This window comes from Cajanus cajan, chromosome 5, assembly GCF_000230855.2.
Source record: "Cajanus cajan strain Asha chromosome 5, NIPB_CcT2T_4, whole genome shotgun sequence".
Classification (NCBI taxonomy): domain Eukaryota; kingdom Viridiplantae; phylum Streptophyta; class Magnoliopsida; order Fabales; family Fabaceae; genus Cajanus; species Cajanus cajan.
The window spans coordinates 72,257,814-72,278,371 of NC_138521.1; the positions used below are offsets into that span (position 1 = coordinate 72,257,814).

At 27.3% G+C, this 20,558-nt stretch overlaps 1 protein-coding gene across 1 annotated transcript; it reads left to right on the top strand.

The window, feature by feature from the left end:
• The first annotated feature begins 1,446 nt into the window (after nt 1–1,446).
• Nucleotides 1,447–5,977, top strand: LOC109811415 (heavy metal-associated isoprenylated plant protein 7). Its single transcript, XM_020375169.3, has 5 exons — nt 1,447–1,597; nt 1,756–1,921; nt 2,220–2,425; nt 3,409–3,499; nt 5,370–5,977. Exons 1-5 carry the CDS (start codon nt 1,589–1,591, stop codon nt 5,690–5,692), a joined length of 795 nt encoding a protein of 264 aa, XP_020230758.1. The 5' UTR covers nt 1,447–1,588; the 3' UTR covers nt 5,693–5,977.
• The last annotated feature ends 14,581 nt before the right edge of the window (nt 5,978–20,558 follow it).

Consider the following 20,558-nt stretch of genomic DNA (forward strand, 5'->3'; position numbering starts at 1 on the left):
CTTACATGCAGTAATTAGTGGAGGAAATAAGTAATATACAATAAAATTGTATGAAAACTTTAACTACAACATTTCTGGATAAACGCAAAAATTGTTAGCGGATAAACATGCATGTATCATTATTATAAAATTGGGGTAATATTTTTTTTCTTTTCATGCATATGGCTCATAAAGTATTTAATAATCGATAATTTTATAGAATGTAACTTTTATTGATCTCAAATATAAGTTTTGGTAATTGGACATAATGCAGTTGATAAATATAAAAGTGTCTTCTACATTCTTAATGTACAATATCAATAAAAGGTATTATGTTTTGGCTTCAAGATAACTGCTTCATTATTTCAAAAGACAATTATTAAAATCTTTAAATTTATCATAAATAATGTTGTCATCTAGATTGATAAAATCAATCTAAAAGCACTATATTTTATCCTTGAAACTTGTTATCATCACTTTAATATTTTCCGTCAATTAAAAAATATTTTCACGGATGTATATATGTACAATTAATAATTCTCTACCTCTAAATTTGGAGCTCATGTAATAATAATTTATTCATCAATAAAAGAAAAATAAAAAATAAAAAATATTTTTATTCCTCTATTTTAAAATAAAAGATATTTAATTTTTTATTTTTAAAAATATAAAATATTTATATTATTATTAATTTAATATTTATTAATCATTAAATATAACGTCTATCGATGACATAATATATAAAGATGAAAATTAAAAAATAACATACAAAGATTTATTTATTTGTATATATTTTAACATGTAATAATTATTTATTTTAATAATAAATTTTATTTATATATTTTATTTTATTATTTTAAATATTAATTATTAAATATTAGATTATTTAAATATAAATAAATTTAAATTTTAATAATTAATAAATATTAATTTGACTGGAGGATGAAAATTTTTATTTTTAAAAGGAAAGAGATTAAACATTTTTATTTTAAAATAAAAAAATTAAACTATCACCGTCACGTTCCAGTTTTCTACTTTTCTCTCAAACCTCATTGTATGAAATCTAGATCCGCCCCATCTAACTATCTCCCATATGAATCAAGAATGCAGAGCAAAATCCTCATATCTGAGAAAAAGATTTAAAACGTATAACAAAATGTAAGAAAAATAGTTCCATCGAGAAATGTTCCTGACATCATTTATTTTAATAATACAAAACTGATTATATCAGATTTTTTTTTATAAGAGAGTGGTTTTCTTGACACGCAATGATGATTATTTTGATAATAACTTGTTGAAAGCACAAGTTGTCGTGAATTTGACCAATTAAAAAGGTTAGAACCAGAAAATAAATGTGGAAAGAGAAAAACAGTGATACTCTGATAAAAGAAGTTAATAATTTTATATTTGGAAAAGTTAGGAGTTGATTGTGCGAAAAGTGTCCACGTAGGATTTGCAGAGAAGCAAGGAGAGAGTGTGTGTGTGTGTGCATAAAGCCGTAAACAAAACAAGAGCGTTTCAATTGGTGTCTCCCACAAACCACATAATATTAAGATCTGGGTTAACAAGTTCAATCTCCCAAGCACTGACCTTGTCTTCTGTCACAGACATGGGTGAAGTATGACTTCCACACTCAAATTCACATTCTCTCTTTCCCTTCACTTTACCTTTCTTCACAACTCGGCTGCTTCCAACTTTTTATTTCCCCTTTGTGTTGTTGTCTTCTTATTATGGCTGTGCGAAATGGTGATTTTTTTTTATTATATGAATTTGTAGGAAAAGAAGGAAGAAGAAAAGAAAGAAGAAGTCAAAGAGGAAAAGAAGGAGGAAGAGAAGAAGGATGAAAACAAGGAGGAGCCACCACCTGAGATAGTGCTCAAAGTTGACATGCATTGTGAGGCCTGTGCAAGGAAAGTTGCAAAAGCATTGAAAGGATTTCAAGGTTATTTCTCTTCACCTTTTTTAGTTACTTCACTTCTTCTAACTATGAAAATGAATTCACACATGCTGCTACTGTATATGGTTTAATTAGAGGGATCAACTAGTTTATCCACATGATTGCTTTTGAATTTCATAAAATAATGATGACATAAATTTGTATTGGACATGTACATTATTGATGTAGAAACAAAAGTTCATGCTTCATCCTTGGTTAACAAAGGTAATAAAGGTATTTAGGTGGTGGAGAGGATGGATGAAGTGGTGTTAACGTTTCTAATCTAATCTCTTTTGTGATACAGGAGTGGAAGAGGTGAGTGCTGATAGCAGGACAAGCAGAGTGGTAGTGAAAGGAAAAGCAGCAGACCCCATAAAGGTGTGTGAGAGGCTGCAAAAGAAAAGTGGCAAGAAAGTGGAGCTCATTTCACCGTTGCCAAAACCTCCCGAGGAGGAGAAAAAAGAAGAACAACAAACCAAAGAACCACCCAAAGAGGAGAAAAAAGATGAGGTAAATGTAAATCATTCTCCTCTAGCTTCTCTATCTATCTCTTTCAACGTTGTTACTTGTTGTGTTGAATGTAGATGCAATGAATATTATTCAGCAAATTAAAGTCAAAAGCAAAAGCATTCAGGAAGTGAGTCTGAAAGTTAGAAACAGCCAAGTCTGTCTTAGACTCTTAGTTATTTAAGTTGGAGATTAAGAGGGTTGTTGTGTTTTAGCAATGTGCTGACATGAATTGAAAGTAACGAAACAAAGTGATGTCCGTCCGAAAGGCACACGTAACGAGGTGAACGGCGGTGGTGACAAATGAGAGGGTTTGACCCCACTCCTTTTTGCAAATTGCAACTTGACATGCTGCAAAATGGGGTCACGGGTGCAGACCACCTGCATTTACCGTGTCCCACTTTCATAACCATGTGACGTATTGTATATATCTATATGGAGGTTAAAACTTCAAAGTTAAAACAACGGCCTCTCTCCATTCCAATGGATGAGATTGCCAAGTAAGAGTAACTAGTCTGCTGTTAATGTAATAAATTATTCACAATACAATGTTGGGTTAATACATATAACTTGTACATATACATTAGTTTTATGCTGGAATTTTCAAATTAAAGTGGGTCCGGGGATTGGCCTTAGGTTGCTCTTTCGTTTTGGACAAATTATAAGATAGTGGAAGTTGGAAACCCCATGCCATGGCCCGTACCTGAATTGACAAATTATAAGATAGTGGGACCTCTGTTTGACAAGTGACAGCAAGGCTTAAACATACATTGTACATATAAAATTCGAGAGAAGATCTATTAATGTTTTTTATACTGATGAATGTTTGTTGTGTTTCTCTACAGAGGTTTAAGTCTTAAGTAATAATGCTTCGATCTAATTGACACATATTGTCTTGGTTAAGTAAAATGATGAATGTGATGGGACCAAAGCTATTTTGATAGTAATCTAATTCCTATATTGTGGTTGTTTGAAATGGTGGTCAGCCTCCTCCGGTGGTAACAGTTGTTCTGAAAGTTGGAATGCATTGTGAAGCATGTGCTCAGGTTATACAGAAGCGAATCCGTAAGATTAAAGGTACAAAGATTCATTCTACCTTTGTCTATTGCCCATGCCTACTATTTCACTCGTGCACAAGCAAGTACAATTCATTATATATGATCATCATTACTAATCGCTAATCACTATACGAGAATCCCATTCCCAGGCCCTACACGAGTTTGTGCCTTCCAATCATTATATATTATCATCATTATTCATTACTCATCACTGATCACTAATGACTATCGAGAATCCCAATACTGCACTGCATGATACCTTTTATTTCATTTCATTTACACCTTTCTCTGCTCAAGTTTAATTACCATGGAAATATGGAATCTTATGGTAATTACAAGAAAAAATGTTAACAATATACTTTTCGATACTTTCTTTTTTAATACTACTACTTTTTATTTATTAATAGAATCTCATGATACTAACTTTGGTACAGAGTGAGCCCACGTTATCGAGTAAGGCTGCAGTAATCTTTTATCTTTTTTTGATGAATCAAAAATCTTTTATCTTAAAATAAAGAAAGTCATAAAAACAATGTGTCGTGGATATTTTTTATAATTATGAAGTTTATGTTAGGTTTTATTTATATATATATTTATTATTTTCTGCATATCTTTTCAAACTTCATTGAAGCCATTACAACCCTCATAGGGTCTTTGGGATGTGATACAGAAACGCAATATTTTTTAATGGTAGGTTCACGTGTATGTAATGTTCTCTCTCTTTTTTCTAAGGACATAAGAATCCTATTCTGCGGCGCTAATCATGTTAAGCTTACAATTTTTGACTCATTCCAAAGAGAGTTTGTGATCTTACTATTTTCAATAGGATTCGCTGAATATATCTTAACTATTATATTTTTTAATCCAAAAACTTCATCCTAAATTAATTGTTTCGATTGAAAAGGAAGTAAAGTCTCATTAATATTATATTTCTTAACTCAAAAAAGAAAACATTTATTACATATACTCTTTATTGCCATTTTTTCTCTCTGGTATTTAGAATAATTGATGATTTTCTTGATTTTTATGTAATACTCTCAAATAAAAATCATTTAAGAAAGGAAGGTGTATTCTATCTCGATGCTGAAACATTATATATAACTGGTACTCCTCCTAGATTTATATATAAGCAAATAAAATCACTTTTACACATATTTAAAAAGTTCATTAAATACATTTTATTATGACAATTTCACGTAAAATGTATCACATTTTTTAAAATATGTTTAATCACATTCATGGTAGATAGTAGAATACTTTTGGATCAAGAGTATTAAATAAAATTAATTTTAATAAAATTTACTTATATTTTAGTTAAAAAAAATTAAATTTTTTTACTTATAAATAGTTCGAGAGAGTATTGCTTCAGCCGCATAGCTTATATGCAACTTCATCCGAGAAAAAGTGGGGGAAAGAAGAACCTTGGACATTAATATAACACGTACTAGTGTGCTAGATGCCAAACATAATCTAAGCGTGATTAATCTTATAACCGTTTTATTTTATTTTATTGGTGCATAGCATGCCCGATATTAAATTATTCATCTAGGGAAACAAAATACTTTTAGAAAATAAATGCTAGTGAAAGAAAATTGTTTTTAAATGTTTCAACTTTCAACTAGCTAGTTATTTTGTCTTTTAATTTTTACGCCTTTCACGGTATGTTAGCTCTATGTTATGTTGGGTTGTCGTATGAATAGCTCTTCTGGTTAGAGATTTTGAAAGACAACTTGATGGAAAAGTTTCTGAGCTTTGTTAGAAATACTTAATGATATTATATTACATGCCCTATTACCCTTTAACCCTATACAACATCTTCAAATTCATACATTATCCACAAACCAACATTTGTTACGTAATTTGAGACATCCTAATAATTGTACCTGCAGGAGTAGAATCAGTGGAAACAGACTTTGCAAATGATCAAGTCATAGTAAAAGGAGTCATTGACCCTGCCAAGCTTGTTGATCATGTGTACAAGAGGACCAAAAAGCAAGCCTCTATAGTGAAGAACGAAGAAAAAAAGGAAGAAGAAAAGAAAGAAGAGGAGAAAAAGGAAGAGAAAAAAGAAGGTGAAGAAAACAAGGGAGAAGAAGAAAACAAAACTGAAATCAAGCGAAGTGAATACTGGCCATCGAAAAACTACAATGACTACGCTTATGCCCCTCAGTTTTTCAGCGACGAGAACCCAAATGCCTGCTCTGTTATGTAAACGTGTTTCAGTTGGATGCTAATTAGCTCAAGTAATTTTCTTTTCAATGTTGTTAAGAGTTTGTGGCTAAGCAAAAAGAATGTGTAGCAGTGTGAGTATGCTAAGGCTATATTCGTTCCTTTCCATAGCATCTTTAAGAGCTAGATGTCTTACTTCTTGTGCTTTTGAGTTTTCAACTAGTGTATATTCCTTGCCAAAGGGTGGGTACAACGTGTAACATGCTTCACTGAATTTTGGCCTAAAATCTCTTTGCCCATGAATGTTGGCGTTCAAAATTGCATCCAATCATATCTCTCTTAAGAATTTTCTGATATAGTTACGACTTCAAATTTAGTCTTCAATTTATAGGCATCGTTCGGTTCATTGAGATTACCCTTTCATCTTTTCAATCACTAGAACTCTTAATTTCATCGGTCGAATACGGTTACTGATGGGTGAATCTGTTGCAAAGTGACAAAGGAATTGTGTCATCCTTAGGTAAGGCTCCTTGACACAATTTCTATGCTGACCTTCGTCAAGTTGGTTTGGTTGAGATTTGACTAAACACTTGAGCCATAGAACATGAGGCTTGGCTAAGTCTGAATTTCCCAATCATAAAATTTTCTTCCCATTAACTCGTATCATTACGAGTTAAGACTAGTGACAAAATGTTAAATGGCTTACCTTGTTTCAGTCTGTAGCATGAGATTCCAAGATCCACTTCTCACCTAGGAGGATACTTGAAAGGGAAATGAGGCTCTTGCATGTTGACTTAGCAACTTAAATCCTGATCATAACCTCATATGATCTGACACTTAGTTCTTTTAGGCAAACATTTCTCCGAGCAAACCTAAGTATCATCGGTACAAGTGTGTTGATCATGTGATGACTCATTTATGAATTATGATTACATGTAGAGTAGAGTGCTTAACATACAGTGCAGACTGCAGAGGCTTATGTAGTGCGTGGTATATAGGGTGATAACGTTAGAGGAAAGAGTGCACCTTATCTCTTGGTTGTGGACCACAGGGCTATTGTTGAACAGCATTGACACAGTAGACAATGAAGTGTGAGACAAGCACAGGCATAGAAAAGGAAAAAGGTGAAAGAGCTAGAGTGGTTCAACAGAGATATTGGAGTTGTGGTACCATGACAGAAGACAGAACAGAATAATGCCAAAGGAAGACTAGGTGCTATGCACATCTTAATGTGTTGTGTCCCAACTTGAAGCATTCTCTAGCCGAAAAGCCTTCCTTTGAAAAAGAAACCCCACTATCCTTTTCCAATTCCTAGTGCTCTCGGGATGACATACATGTAGCTTCATTAGATCTAACCATTAACCACACTTTTTTGATTTGCAGTGCACAAGTTATCAATCAAAATGGTCAATGATCATTGTCATTGGGGGGTAATTCAAGTTTATATATTTTCCATTCTATGTATCACTTCTACGTCTTGAAAAAATAATCGCATGACACTGCATTTCATGTTTGCCAGAAGCACTTGTTTAACTACTAGGAATTACTCATGCTTCCTCCTGTGTTGTTAATTAATGTGGCCCAACTTAGGATGAGTGGGCTGGGTTAAGTTTGGGTTTGGTTATTATTTCATCTTCAGATTATTTATTTTAGTATATATCAATGGCAAGAAAGTTAAAACTTGAAATTTCGTAAATATTACCCAAATATTCACTACAGCCCTAGTATGGTAAATTGGAGAATGTGTTTAATATATAAAAGGTGGAAATGAAAAATTAAAACTAAACTCTGTTTTTATTCGAGAAGAGAAACCCATGCATCCATCTTTCTTCTTAAATTAAATTTATTTATTAATAATTTTAAATGAATCATATTAAGCTATTAGCTGCATTTTAATTCAAATAATAAATAAAATAAATAATAAGAATTAATACAAAATAATAAATATAAAGAGCTAAATTATATTTTAGTAAATTGTATAGTTTTAATTTTATAATTATAATTTAAATCAATGATTAATTTGAAAATTTTTAATTATTATAAGAAATGAGAGCGTGAACAAATATTTTTACTGTTTTATATATAAACATACTCTTATATATATATATATATTTAAATGATGAAAACCTTTTTTATTAAGTCAGTATTCTCATACATCCTTGTATTAAATTAATTATTATATTATTTTAGTTAGATTAGTTTATCAAATTCATCTGCCAAGTGAATTGCAAAATATTATATAATATCTTTTATTAATACATAGAATTTTCTGTAGTCTATTCAAACGACGAACTAATTTTTTTATTCAAAAAGAACAAATCGGCACATATATCCTACATTTAAATGAATTTATGGAGATAATAAAAGAAAATTGTCTAGTTGTCTTTGCAAAAAAGAATTTCAAGCAAAGCTACTTTTCTAGGATATCAAGTTTATCGGGGAATTATAACTGATTCAAAGATTTTCAGAATTTGCACAAAAAATTAATTACGTAGCAGATTGTATACATCATCTCCCTTTTGGATTTATATTTCCAACACACACTTTTTTGACATGATATATAAAGAATTAAATAAGTTATTAGTTATACTTTGTAGAGATATAAAACTAATACTTGCATTGCATGAGCTTTGCTTGGGGTGGCTAAAAAGCAGTTGGAGAACGTTTGGAATCCATGCACTTTAAAAGGTTATTTAGCTTCATTCTTAATGCATCTAAGTCACACTGCATGTCGAGCCCACTTGTACAACTCACAAGAATATCACCTTGACATCAAAAAGGAAGGAGGAAAAGTGATATATATGCAAATACTCCTCAACTCAACCCTTGTAGTTTGTGAATGTGATGTAACCAAAACTTAGAAAACATCACAAGTGTGGGCCAGAGATGAAAAAGGTGTGGATCATATCTTAGAAAATAAATGAAATGGGCCAAAGTCATGATGCCTTAATAGGCCTTGAGCCTTCAACCTTGAATAATCTATTCTGGTGGAACTGCATGCATCACCTAATAACTATTGTGTTCTTTTTGTCCATGTCGAATAATTCATTTCATAGTACCCCGTAGACTACAGTAAATTCTCTCATTAATGACCTCTACAGTCGCAACATTACTGAAAGAATAATAACCCAACTTGACAAATTTCAACAAAATATATGGGAATTGGGAAGTAAGATATAGGTGAACAGTTCGTGTTAACAACTGTCTTGTCTTGTAGGCGACTCTAATAAAACTATAATAGAATAAAACTCTTATTAAAAGTCAAATTTGTAAGAATGTTAGTGTGGACACCTACACCCATAACATGATTTTGAGATAGATTTTCCTACGAAATTTATTTATTAATGTCAAAGTTTGTTCATTAAACAATGATATCAAATTTCGTTTGAGTTATAAAGAATACTAAATTATTGAATTGTTATCTCATAATATAATGAGATTTTTATTATGTATTCCTTAATACATAATAAGAAGTTAAAATATTATTTATTAGAATATAAAAACACAAAAATATTGAATATATATTTTGTAAAATAATTTTAAACATTTATATGGTTTATATACTAATTTTATAACATGTACTTGATGAACACAACATACAATCATATATGCTTAATAATGAATGGAAAAAAAAAAAAAAAAAAAAAAAAAAAAAAAAAAGTATAAAGAGAACACCGTGAATGAGCCCACTAGTTCTCCATCGGTATGGTTGGTGTAAGGTCATATGCCTTCGGGATTAGGACAGTTTTTGGCCATCGGTGTGAAACCAGGGAAAAATTTTGTTTCAATCATTGAGCCTAAGAATCTTAATTCACATTCATACCCACATACCAGACAATCAAATTTCCAGGGAGGCTTCAGTCAATTACATGCCACATCACCCTAGTATTGAGTTCCATTAATTTGTCTTTGTTTTATCATTTTCTTTTCGTGAGTATGCATGTATCCTTTAACCCATTTGGTTATTGGAAATTTTTTTAAAAACCTGGTAAACAATTCAGATTTTTGGAATATATAATATGTTTAGATTATTTATTATTTTTTAAAAAATTATTTATTGCAATATCATTTCTTTTCAAAAAAAGAAAATGAGTTTTGATGCTCACACTAATAAATAGTAATATTCATCACTTTGTTGTTATAATTATTGCTATCACATCACACCACTAATAGATGCTAAGTATCTTTTTTGCAATTTTTTCCATCTAATTAAATTAGCTGTAGATATCTAGGAGAAAAAATGTCAATATTTCTGAAGAATATCGTGTCCAAGTCAAATACGTTTTACAGGAACTACATAGATTTTTTTTTTTTATAAAAGGAAATTAAACACTATCATTTAATGACAACAATTCAAAGAATGGATTCCAAAAAAAAAAAAAAAATTCCACGAACCAAGTACCCAAATCAAATTATTGAAAGTGTAATTTTTGGAAGATATGTTGATGATCAACATCAATTGGTTCTCTGCGTGTTGAAACTATTCCTATGTTTGACATGTATAAAAGAAAACTAAAGTTTTACTTTAACCCACTTGGCTATTAGTTATGTTGCGAAGGCATTCTTTGATCGTGACAGAAGAGTAGAGAAGAATCGAATATGACCTCTTATTTTTCCAACATAGAAATGAAACTTTCTAAAAACATATTGACTACAACCTCCAGGTAATAATTAAGGATAGATTTCTTAAAGTGATACAATTCAATCATCTGAGTTGGTCTCTTACAAGTTAAATTAATAAATAAATAAATAAATAAGGTATGGCAATCCAGTTCCAGTCAAATTAATGACCCAAAAAGATGACTCGCCAAATTAAAAAAAAAATAAAAATAAAAATAAAAATAAATTTGGGAAGTATAAGTGTTTAGTGTTTTTTTTACCGTCAATAGCAACAAGATTTGAATCCAACTTCTCACGGTTTAACTAATTATAATGGCTTGTATAAGTGTTTAGTACAAAAAATCCCTTAAAAAAATTTAGTTGTTCATGTTCATAATACTCAAAAATAAAATCATGATGTTTGTCGATATTTGTCAAAAATAAAATTAGTTAATTAAATAAAATATAGTAACAAATTGTCAAAATTCAGCACATAATATTTCCTTATTTAAGTTATTAAATAAATATATGTTTACTGCATATTACAATATATTTTTAATTAAATTCAAATTCTCATTCAATTCACGTGCTGAGTATAAGAGAGATTAATTAAAAAAAACATTTTTTTTATATGTATAATTGAATCAAAATAGAGATCAACTTAAGGATTTTGGATTATATATATATATATATATATATATATATATATATATATATATAATTTAAATGATATTGATATAAATTTTATCAATTATTATATTATTTAATAATTTTATATTAAATGTGAATTTTTCAAAATTTATAAAATGAAAGTTTCTTATTTCTAAATTATATGTACAAAATTTTATATTAATATGAGATGATTTATTATTTTTATAAAATAAAATTGACATAATATATATATATATATATATTTTATAATATAAAATAGAAAAATGCATGTAGTTTTATAAAAAAAAAAACAAAAAATAAATTAAAAAAACTTAACGTAATTAAAAAACTAACAGAAAAATGGTTCATCCCTCTGTAAATGTCGCAAAGCTAGAAACCAAATTTCATAATTAGTTAAAACTTAATTAATAGTTTAAAACAGTGGGCCAGTGGCTGCTGATTTTGCAGACCGACTCAGAAACTGCTTTAGAAACCAATTTATGACTATTTTTATAGTAACTGATTTAGCGACTAAATATATAGAAGCACTGTTTATACAGAACTGATTCAGCTATACCAATCTTATATAAATTCATTCATCACCTAATTTTATACAAGCCGATTTATTCTATTTAATATTAAATATATAATATTAAGAAACATTTGATAAGTTTTGTATTATTCTATGTTGACAACAGTATTAACTATTATTATTGTATTAATTTATTATTATTATTATTATTTCGTGGATCCTATGTAAAATAAATTTGATAATGATAGAATGTTGTGTTCCTTAGTCCACAAATTAATTTTGGTTATTTATTATATTAAACTATGCTTATTTAATCATTTTAAATATTTTATTTTACTTAAATTTTCCAATTATTAAGAACAATATTAATTTTGTTTCTTATTCATATAATTTAATCTTAAAAGTTATATTATTTAGTATTTAAGTCTTGCGATATTCAAATAGTAATAAAACACTTTATTTTAAAAGAAATATTATTATTTTATATTATTGATGCAATGTAAAAAAATTTTTAAAATATTATTTATATACATTTTATAATATTATGAATACTATTTAGTATAAATATTTAAATTTATATGATTCTAGTATATTATTTTATTCAAATCATTCGGTATATATAAAGAATTAAAATAATGATGACACCTAAAAATTGTAATATAGTTTAAAATTATTTATGAATTTTTTATTTTATTACAAATATTAATGTATAAAATATTTACCTGTTATTTAATTATAATTCATTATATTATATAAGTAATATCCTTATCTTGTTAAAATTGAAAACATATAAAAATGCTTTATATTTTTTAATTTATAAAATATTTATAATATTATTAATATTTAAAAATTTAAATATATTTTTAGTACTCATAAAAATGAGAGTGAGTTTCATATGTAGATCGCCGGTGATTTCACCTAATCTATTTTTTTGCTCCTTGTATGTACTTGATGAACCGGACTTAACACTTTTTGAGTTTTTGTGTTCAGTTTGGTTTCATGATAATAAATTTAACTTATTTTGCTCTTTAAAAAGTTAATGGTTGAGTTTTGGTTTTATTTTTTATAAAAAACAAATAATACACGAGAATGTTTGTATTCATTAAGTGAATTTATTTTCATACCTGAATAATTACCCACGGATTGGGTAAATATAATAATGTCTTTAAATCAACGAATAACTACTATTTTTACTTATAAGAATCAAACTCGGTAATAAAACATTTATTATAACTCAAATACGTTGTTTACTCAATTTAGCTGTTGTAAAAAAAACTAATTGGACTAGAATTTTTTTTAATTAATAATTAATTTTATTAACACATTATTTCAGTTAATTAAAATAGAAGCATTTTACAAATGGGTTATCTCAATATTTTTTTTTTATAAATGTTCATCTCATTATTTTAATGTTCTTATTTTATATATTGCTTATAAAATGTGTCACTTTCCCTCGTAGCTTTGTGGTTAGAGCATCTTCTCAAACCTTCGAAACGTACGGTAACCTAAATATTAGTTATAACATTTGATTTCATCGCTTATTAATGTTCTAATAAGATTTATTCTTTTTAATTTTAAACTATAGATTTTTTTCAATATGTTCAATTGTATTATAATAATTAATTTATTTTAATGAATAAAGTAGTAATTTTTTAAGAAAAGAAGGCCGACACATACCCGTACTGAGGGTACAGTCGGGTATTGGCCGAGTTGGTTCTTGTAAGCGGAAGGAATCGGAAATATACCGACCAGGTTAAGTAGAGAAATCAAGTCGAATAATAACCGAACCACTCTTAGAGGGGTGATCGGCGAGAGCTACAGTCGGCCTGACATATTGGCGAGAGCTACAGTCGGCCTGGCATATCGACGAGAGCTACAGTCGACCTGACATATCGGCGAGAGCTACAGTCGGCCTGACATATCGGTGAGAGCTACAGTCGGCCTGGCATATCGGCGAGAGCTACAGTCGGCCTGATATATGTAGTAGGCAGGTCGGAATCCGACCTGGACCGTACACTAGCCCTCCAGCGCTGAACCTATAAGGCGGAAGGGCTTTGCTAGACAGGGGGTCGGCTTAGCCATGGCCGACATGTCTCTCGTGGAGGCCCCTAGTCAGATTTCGTCCTAGACCGTACAGTATTATTTTTATTGTGAGAGGAAGAGGAGAAATTGGTTTAGAGAAGGCAAAGAACGTTGCATTATGTGGAGGGACAGGAAGGAAACGTGACCATTCCTTACCTTGGCCACATTGGATGGCGTAGCGCAGGCACCATACCTACATTTGATTTTAGAGCGGCATCAGAATATGTCACCGCAATCTCTTCGCTTATGGGACTTGGCTTGGGAGTTGGGACCATATTTATGTTTTTTTATTCAGCTAAAATTAACCATTTTTAATATTCACATCTATTAAAAAAAGTTAATATTTTAAAATCTTAAATTACAAAGTTAAAGATATAAAATTATTTGTGAATCATGGTTGAGTTGGGGGAGGAAGTGGAAGTGGGATCCGTATTCATATTCATTGCCTTAATTGAAAGATGGAAAAAAGAGAACGCAAGTGTAGGGTTAGGAAATCGAATCAACTCACAAATGTTTCATGGTGATTGGTGAGTGAAACAATTACAAAGCCAACCCAATTAACTTAACCACGCACCGCAACACAAGGTCGCAAAATCACCATACTTTCAATTTTTCTATCCGTTAATTTTTTTTTATTTTTTTTAAGAATTAATTTGTCTGTACCATTTTTAAATAATTTAATTTTGTTATCTGATTTTCTAAAAAATATTCAATGTCATTCTTTTATCCAAATTAAAATTAACTGCATTAATAATATTTTTTAAAAAAATAATATTGAATATCATTTAAAAATTAGATGATCAAATTTAATTATTTAAAATATTTAATTTAGTTTTATTATTTTTAAAATGTTTAATTTAATTCTTTAATTTAAAAAAATATTTAATATTATTATTTCACTTAATTTCATTAATATTATCAGTGTGAATCTAGACAATAAAAAAATATTAGATATTTTTTTAAAAAAATAAAATAAAATTTTAAAAAAAGGGAAGAGTAAATATATAATTTAGGGGTTGTTGACTTGTTGTATTGTTGGGTCCATCCATCCCTATCCTATCTAGTTTGGAGTGGGGCCCTCCACTTGGGATTGAAGCCATCAACGTTTGGTTCTAAGTTCTAACTTCTAACGCACTCCCTAACAAGTCTTTTTCTCTTTTTCTTCTACCTCAACCTATTTTTTCACAAATTTATCTATCTTCTGCGGATAACCTCATATCTTTCATATTAATTATCTAAAATCAAATTACAAATGACTTTTCCAATCTCGTATTTTTGTCTTTTGGTCCTTTTTCTGTTTCACACGTGGAGGTGGAAACCGAATGAATTTCTCCGCTTACCAAAACAAACAACCATCCCTAATTTCTTCTAACTTTCTTCTTTCCGTATTCCGAGTAAAGATTGCAATATATTTATATATACTCCACTACGTGCGTAATTAAAGATTTTAATTTCATACATAATTTTAAGACTATGCGTTAATTATATTCAATTCATAAAATACTTATTTTTCTTAATTTCAAAACTAATTTAAAACCAATTCTCTTAACTCAGCGAGACCCATATAATATATTATTAGGGTTTAGATAAATTTTAAAATGAGACTTTTTTAAATTAATAATAATATTTTTTGGTAAAAATTTAAAAATGTTTTAGAGTGAGTCTTGAAAAAAATAATTATATTGTATAATTTTTAGAGATGGATATTTTAAAATAAATTTTTAAAAATATGAAAAGTAAATTTTCAATTATGAAATTTTAAAAAAATTATATAAATCTCAATATAAAATATTTTTTTAAAGAGACTTAAAGCAAATAATTTTTTAGACATTATCCTTGGAATGACCTTGAAACCCCATTCTTGTAAGAGTTAACCTAAGACTCTCAAGATCAATTTTCATTAATGCTAAATAATATTTGATAAACAAAAATTATGCTCTATAAGCAAGGATGGAGCTAATAATGTAGTTAGGGGAGTCATGACTCGGTGAATTTTCTAAATTTAATTTTTCTTATATATATATATATATAGATATTAAAGTTATTATTTTATTGAGAATAATTGAATATAAAAATAATAATATTTAAGTATTATTTATTTTTTATTTGACAAAATATTTAAATATCTTTTTAAGGTTTTTATTGTAAATATTTTTATAGACAAATATTTTGTTTTTCCTTTTATGATCTTCATTGCAGAGATAATTATATATTTTTTCTATTTTTAAGCAAATTATTTTCTAACAAATTAATTATTTAAAATTATTTCTTTTCTTTATATAAATTTTATAATATTTTTCAAAGTTATAAATAATAACATTTGTAATAAAATGAATTTGTTATCATTCCATTTGTATGAATTTGATTATAAATTAATTTGATAATTAAAATTATTATTAATATTTGTTTATAAGATCAATATTTATGCATTACATAAGAGATTGATATATTAAATTCTAAGTAACATTAATAAAATTTGATTCATCTTTTAAGATTTTTTCTTATTATTTTCTTCTTCTTCTTTTCTCTCATCCTTTGTGGTTAAATGATATTTTATTATTATTTTTTAATTTAATCGATTATTATTGTATTATTAAATAATTTGGTAAAATTTTTATTTTTATAGTAAAAAAAATTGGTGAGTAACGTAATTTATTTTGATTTAGTAGATTTTTATAATAAAATAAATAATACTTGTTTAGAATTAAACATATTTTCTAAAAAACTGGTAAAAATATTTTAAAAATGAGTAATTATAAATATTTTATATAAAACTTTGATATTTATATATTTATTAAAAAAAAAACTTGTAATTAGTCCCTATTGTACTATAGCTAAGTTGTGACTTGGTCCCTCTGTACAAGTGCAGACTAGTTTTTAGTTGACAGTTTGAATGCAGTGCAAAACATATCCCAATGAAGAAAAACAGTAATCCGGATTACTGTTGTTATAGTTATACTTTCACATATTTTATTCAAAACATGTATTTCCAATAGGGGTGGATTTGAGTCCGCGGACCGGTCCGTAAGTCTGTGGACTTCACGGATAACAGGCCCATTTTTTTTAATCTGTATAATCATACGGACTTTTTAGGTCCGGCCTGTTTAGTCCGCGGATTTTGCGAATTTAATCCGCGAGCCCGCGGATTACCCGTTTAAATATGGACTCAAATTTTATTATTGAAGATGTTTGATTATATTTGATAGATGTAATTGAACTTACAAATATTTTATGTTTGTTTTTAAGATATTAATTAAGACTTTGATGTTTTAAGGTATTTAGACTTTGATGTACTTGGACTTACAAATGTTTTATATTTGTTTAGTTGTGTATTAAGACTTTTAAAGTTTTAAGGTAATAAGGCTTTAATATTTGGTTAATAGTTGGTATGCTTGGATTTTAAATTTTAAAGGCATTGAGACTTAAATATTTCTATTAGAAATTTAGAATGTGTAAGCTTTGTTATTTAAGACTTTGATTTATTATTTACAATGTTTGATGTTATTATTAGAAATATATTTATATCATTTTATATGTTTTTTTTTCCTCATGTTTTTATAGGTTAAATAAAGGAAAAGAAATTTAAAATCTGAGTCAATATTCATTTAAACAATTTAGATTTAATTGGGCCCATAGACTTATCCGTTTATCCGCGGGCTTCACGGACCGGATACGGACTTGAAGATTTAAGTTCATTTATTTCGCGGACCGGATTTATCCGGCCCGTTAAAAATGCAGACTTCATAGACCGGGCCTTAAACGAGCCAGACCGGTCTGCATACCCACCCCTAATTTCCAATTTAAACTATATAATTCATCTTCATTCAACTCTCGTAATGCATATATGCACATGAAAGAATATTGGAGAAGAATAACACAGCTTATTTTTTGTAATGTGTCCAAATTAAACTTTTGAATTTGTTTCGGTAATTTATAAATTTGTTACTGTTGGCTGTTGTTTCTCAACCTTTTCTTTTTCTTTTTTCAAATTCTGTTTTCTGATGTAGAATAAGTAACTTTCCTTTTTTTTTTTTTTACGGATTTCATTTTTTAGAGGGACGGAAAATTTAGTTATTTGATACGTAGAATAGTTCTTCTATTCTTCTATATTGTTTTTTAAATTGTCATATATAACTTAAAATTGTTGCTTTTTGTATTTGGTGAATATTTTAATAAAAAAAGGAGAGAAATGGCACCGCACTGTAACATTTTATTTATTCTTCATTGGAATTGAAAATCATAAATTATTTGTTTATGTAAAAAAAAAAGTTTTGTCACCAAATTAGAAAATAAAAACTATTAAATAAGAGGTGAAACTAATTTAAAAAAATATGTAATTTTTAATAAATTTTAACAAATAAAGTGTTAGAAAAAATATCATTAATATTTTTATAAAACTAATATAATAAGAACCATTAAATGTTATTTATTTCTTTTAAAATGAAAGTTAGATATTAAAAATGATTTCAAAAATTAGTTAAAGAGATGTAAACTAATAATATATATATATATATATATATATATATATATTAAAGTCAAAATTTATTTATTTTTATATGAATTAAAAATAAATTTTAAATGCAAATAAATGAAAATTAAAGGAAAAATATTTTAAAAATTAAAATTTGTTTATTTTACAAGGATTAAAAATATATTTAACTTTTAAAATTTTAACACATTAATATAAAATTAAAATAATTTAACGGTATTACCATAACAAAACAAGAATGTATTTATGGAGCAAATGTTTTAATTGAGAAAATACCCTTCTTTGTAATGAAACAAAATCTAAAGTGGAGTTTAAAATGGAAGGTCTAAATTTAGAGAAAATGAGCACTTCAATTAGAATTTTCAGAGCTTTTTCACGGGTACAAATGATGTCGCTACTTCAGCTATTGACCCACTATCTCAATTTAATTATAATTATATACTAAAGTTTACAAAATTGAAATCTTGCAAAGTAAAGATGATGCAATCATCAACTACATCTCAGTGTGTCGCCACGTATTAGTATTTTATTGTATTTTGAGCACACCATTAATTAGTAACTACTTTTACTAAGATTTGCGAACATCACATTCACACAGTAATTTTAACCTACGTGGCAACGACGTGTATAATGTAATGTCACCTCGCCGTTTAAAATCAACGTGGAACCACAGAAGACGATACGGCGTTAGTGCTCCGTTAGCCTAGTAGGAATACCAAATCCTACGTGTAGCACCTCACCACCCCACCTTTTCTCCCTAACGTGTCATAAGCATTCAAGCACGTGTAACTCGCACGCTTCGTAGTCATCCAAATTACATTTCTCATCAATTGAAGTTGTTACGGTACCCTTAAAGATCAAGAGTTTCAATACATTTTTCTATGTAAATTCATTAAAAAATTTTAAAAAATTAATTTAATTATAAAATGAATAATCTAAATTATAAAAAGTAAGATAAAATTATAGATATTAAAATTACAAGATTTTAATAATATTATAAAATATTAAAAAAAGAAAAAAATTAATAAATAGTAAAAATAAAAAATTATTAAAATTATAATATAGAAATTCAAAAATTTAAGATAAAAAGACAAAAAATATACTTAAAAAATTATTAAAATTAAAATATAGAAATTCAACAATTTTAAGTGAAAAGATAAAAATATACTTAAAAAATTATTAAAATTAAACTATTTAGATATGTAATAATATTATTACAAATAAATTAGAATATATAAAATAAAAATAAAATGACTAAATAATTTAAAAATTAAAAAAATAAAATATCATAAATATTATTTAAATAAATTATTAAAAATATAAAATATAAAAAACTGTACCGGTACCCTCTTAAATAAGATGGATACCGTAGAATTTCTCTTAATTCAATACTTATAAATGAATCTTCATCATTTTTGCTCTTTGAAATTTAAAAATAATTGTTGTCTCTTTGATATTTTCTTAAATTACAACCACCTCGAAAATCTTTAAATCATAATTTGTGATCAACTCTTTCTCTTCCCTCGTTTTTTTTTTCTTTTCTTCTTTTTACAACCTTTTCTCCTCATTCTTTGAAAGTTATCAAAGAATATACTACAATTTTTTTAATTATTTAAAAATAATGTTCAAATAATTTGTATCTTAATGTAATGATATAGTAAACATTTTATTGAATTTCTTATTTCTTTAATTAATAACAGAAAAACAAACTTTTATGTTATGTACCTTTTTAATCATGCATATATAATGAACATACTTTTTTTATGAACATTTTAATGGAGAATATATACTGTATATCTTATTAATAAATAATCATATTTATTAGTAACTCTCATTAGAGTATGATAACATGTTATAGAAAATTGATTAAAAATAAACGATTTTTAAATAAAAAACATTTTTTATAATACAAATCACTTTCATAAATAAATAAAAAAATTACATCATCAACCTTTTATTACCCATCTCACGAGTCAAAAATTAGTCACCTATCATATTTAATTGAATCAATATTTAATTATAATAATTATATTAATTTTTAATTATAAAAATAAAGTGTAAATAAAAATATTATAAAAATGTTGACTGTTTGTAATATTTTATCAATAAAACAAAATTTATAAAAATATAATATGACTTACTTAAAAAATTATATAATGCAGTGAATCTTATTTAAAATGAAATAAAATTTTTAATAAATTATTTTAAAAATTAAAATAATTAATTTTGAAAATGTTCTTCATTGGAAATGTTCTTTTAAGGCAGATCAATGATTCATCGATGACTTTCAACTACGTAAGAAATCCACCTTCTACAATTTGATCGCAATTATTTATTTTCTCTTGTAAGTGTATGCTGGTTTAATAATGGTTTATATTGTAATAAACCAATAATCATAAACCTGTAGATGCGTTGATTTATTTTAATTGTCGTTTCATAAAACTGATAAACAGTTCAATATTTTTCTTTCAATTCCATTGTTAATAATTATTTAATGTGTGGTTTTAGATAAATTAATATGAATGAGTAACTATTATGGTTTGTTTGGATAAAAAA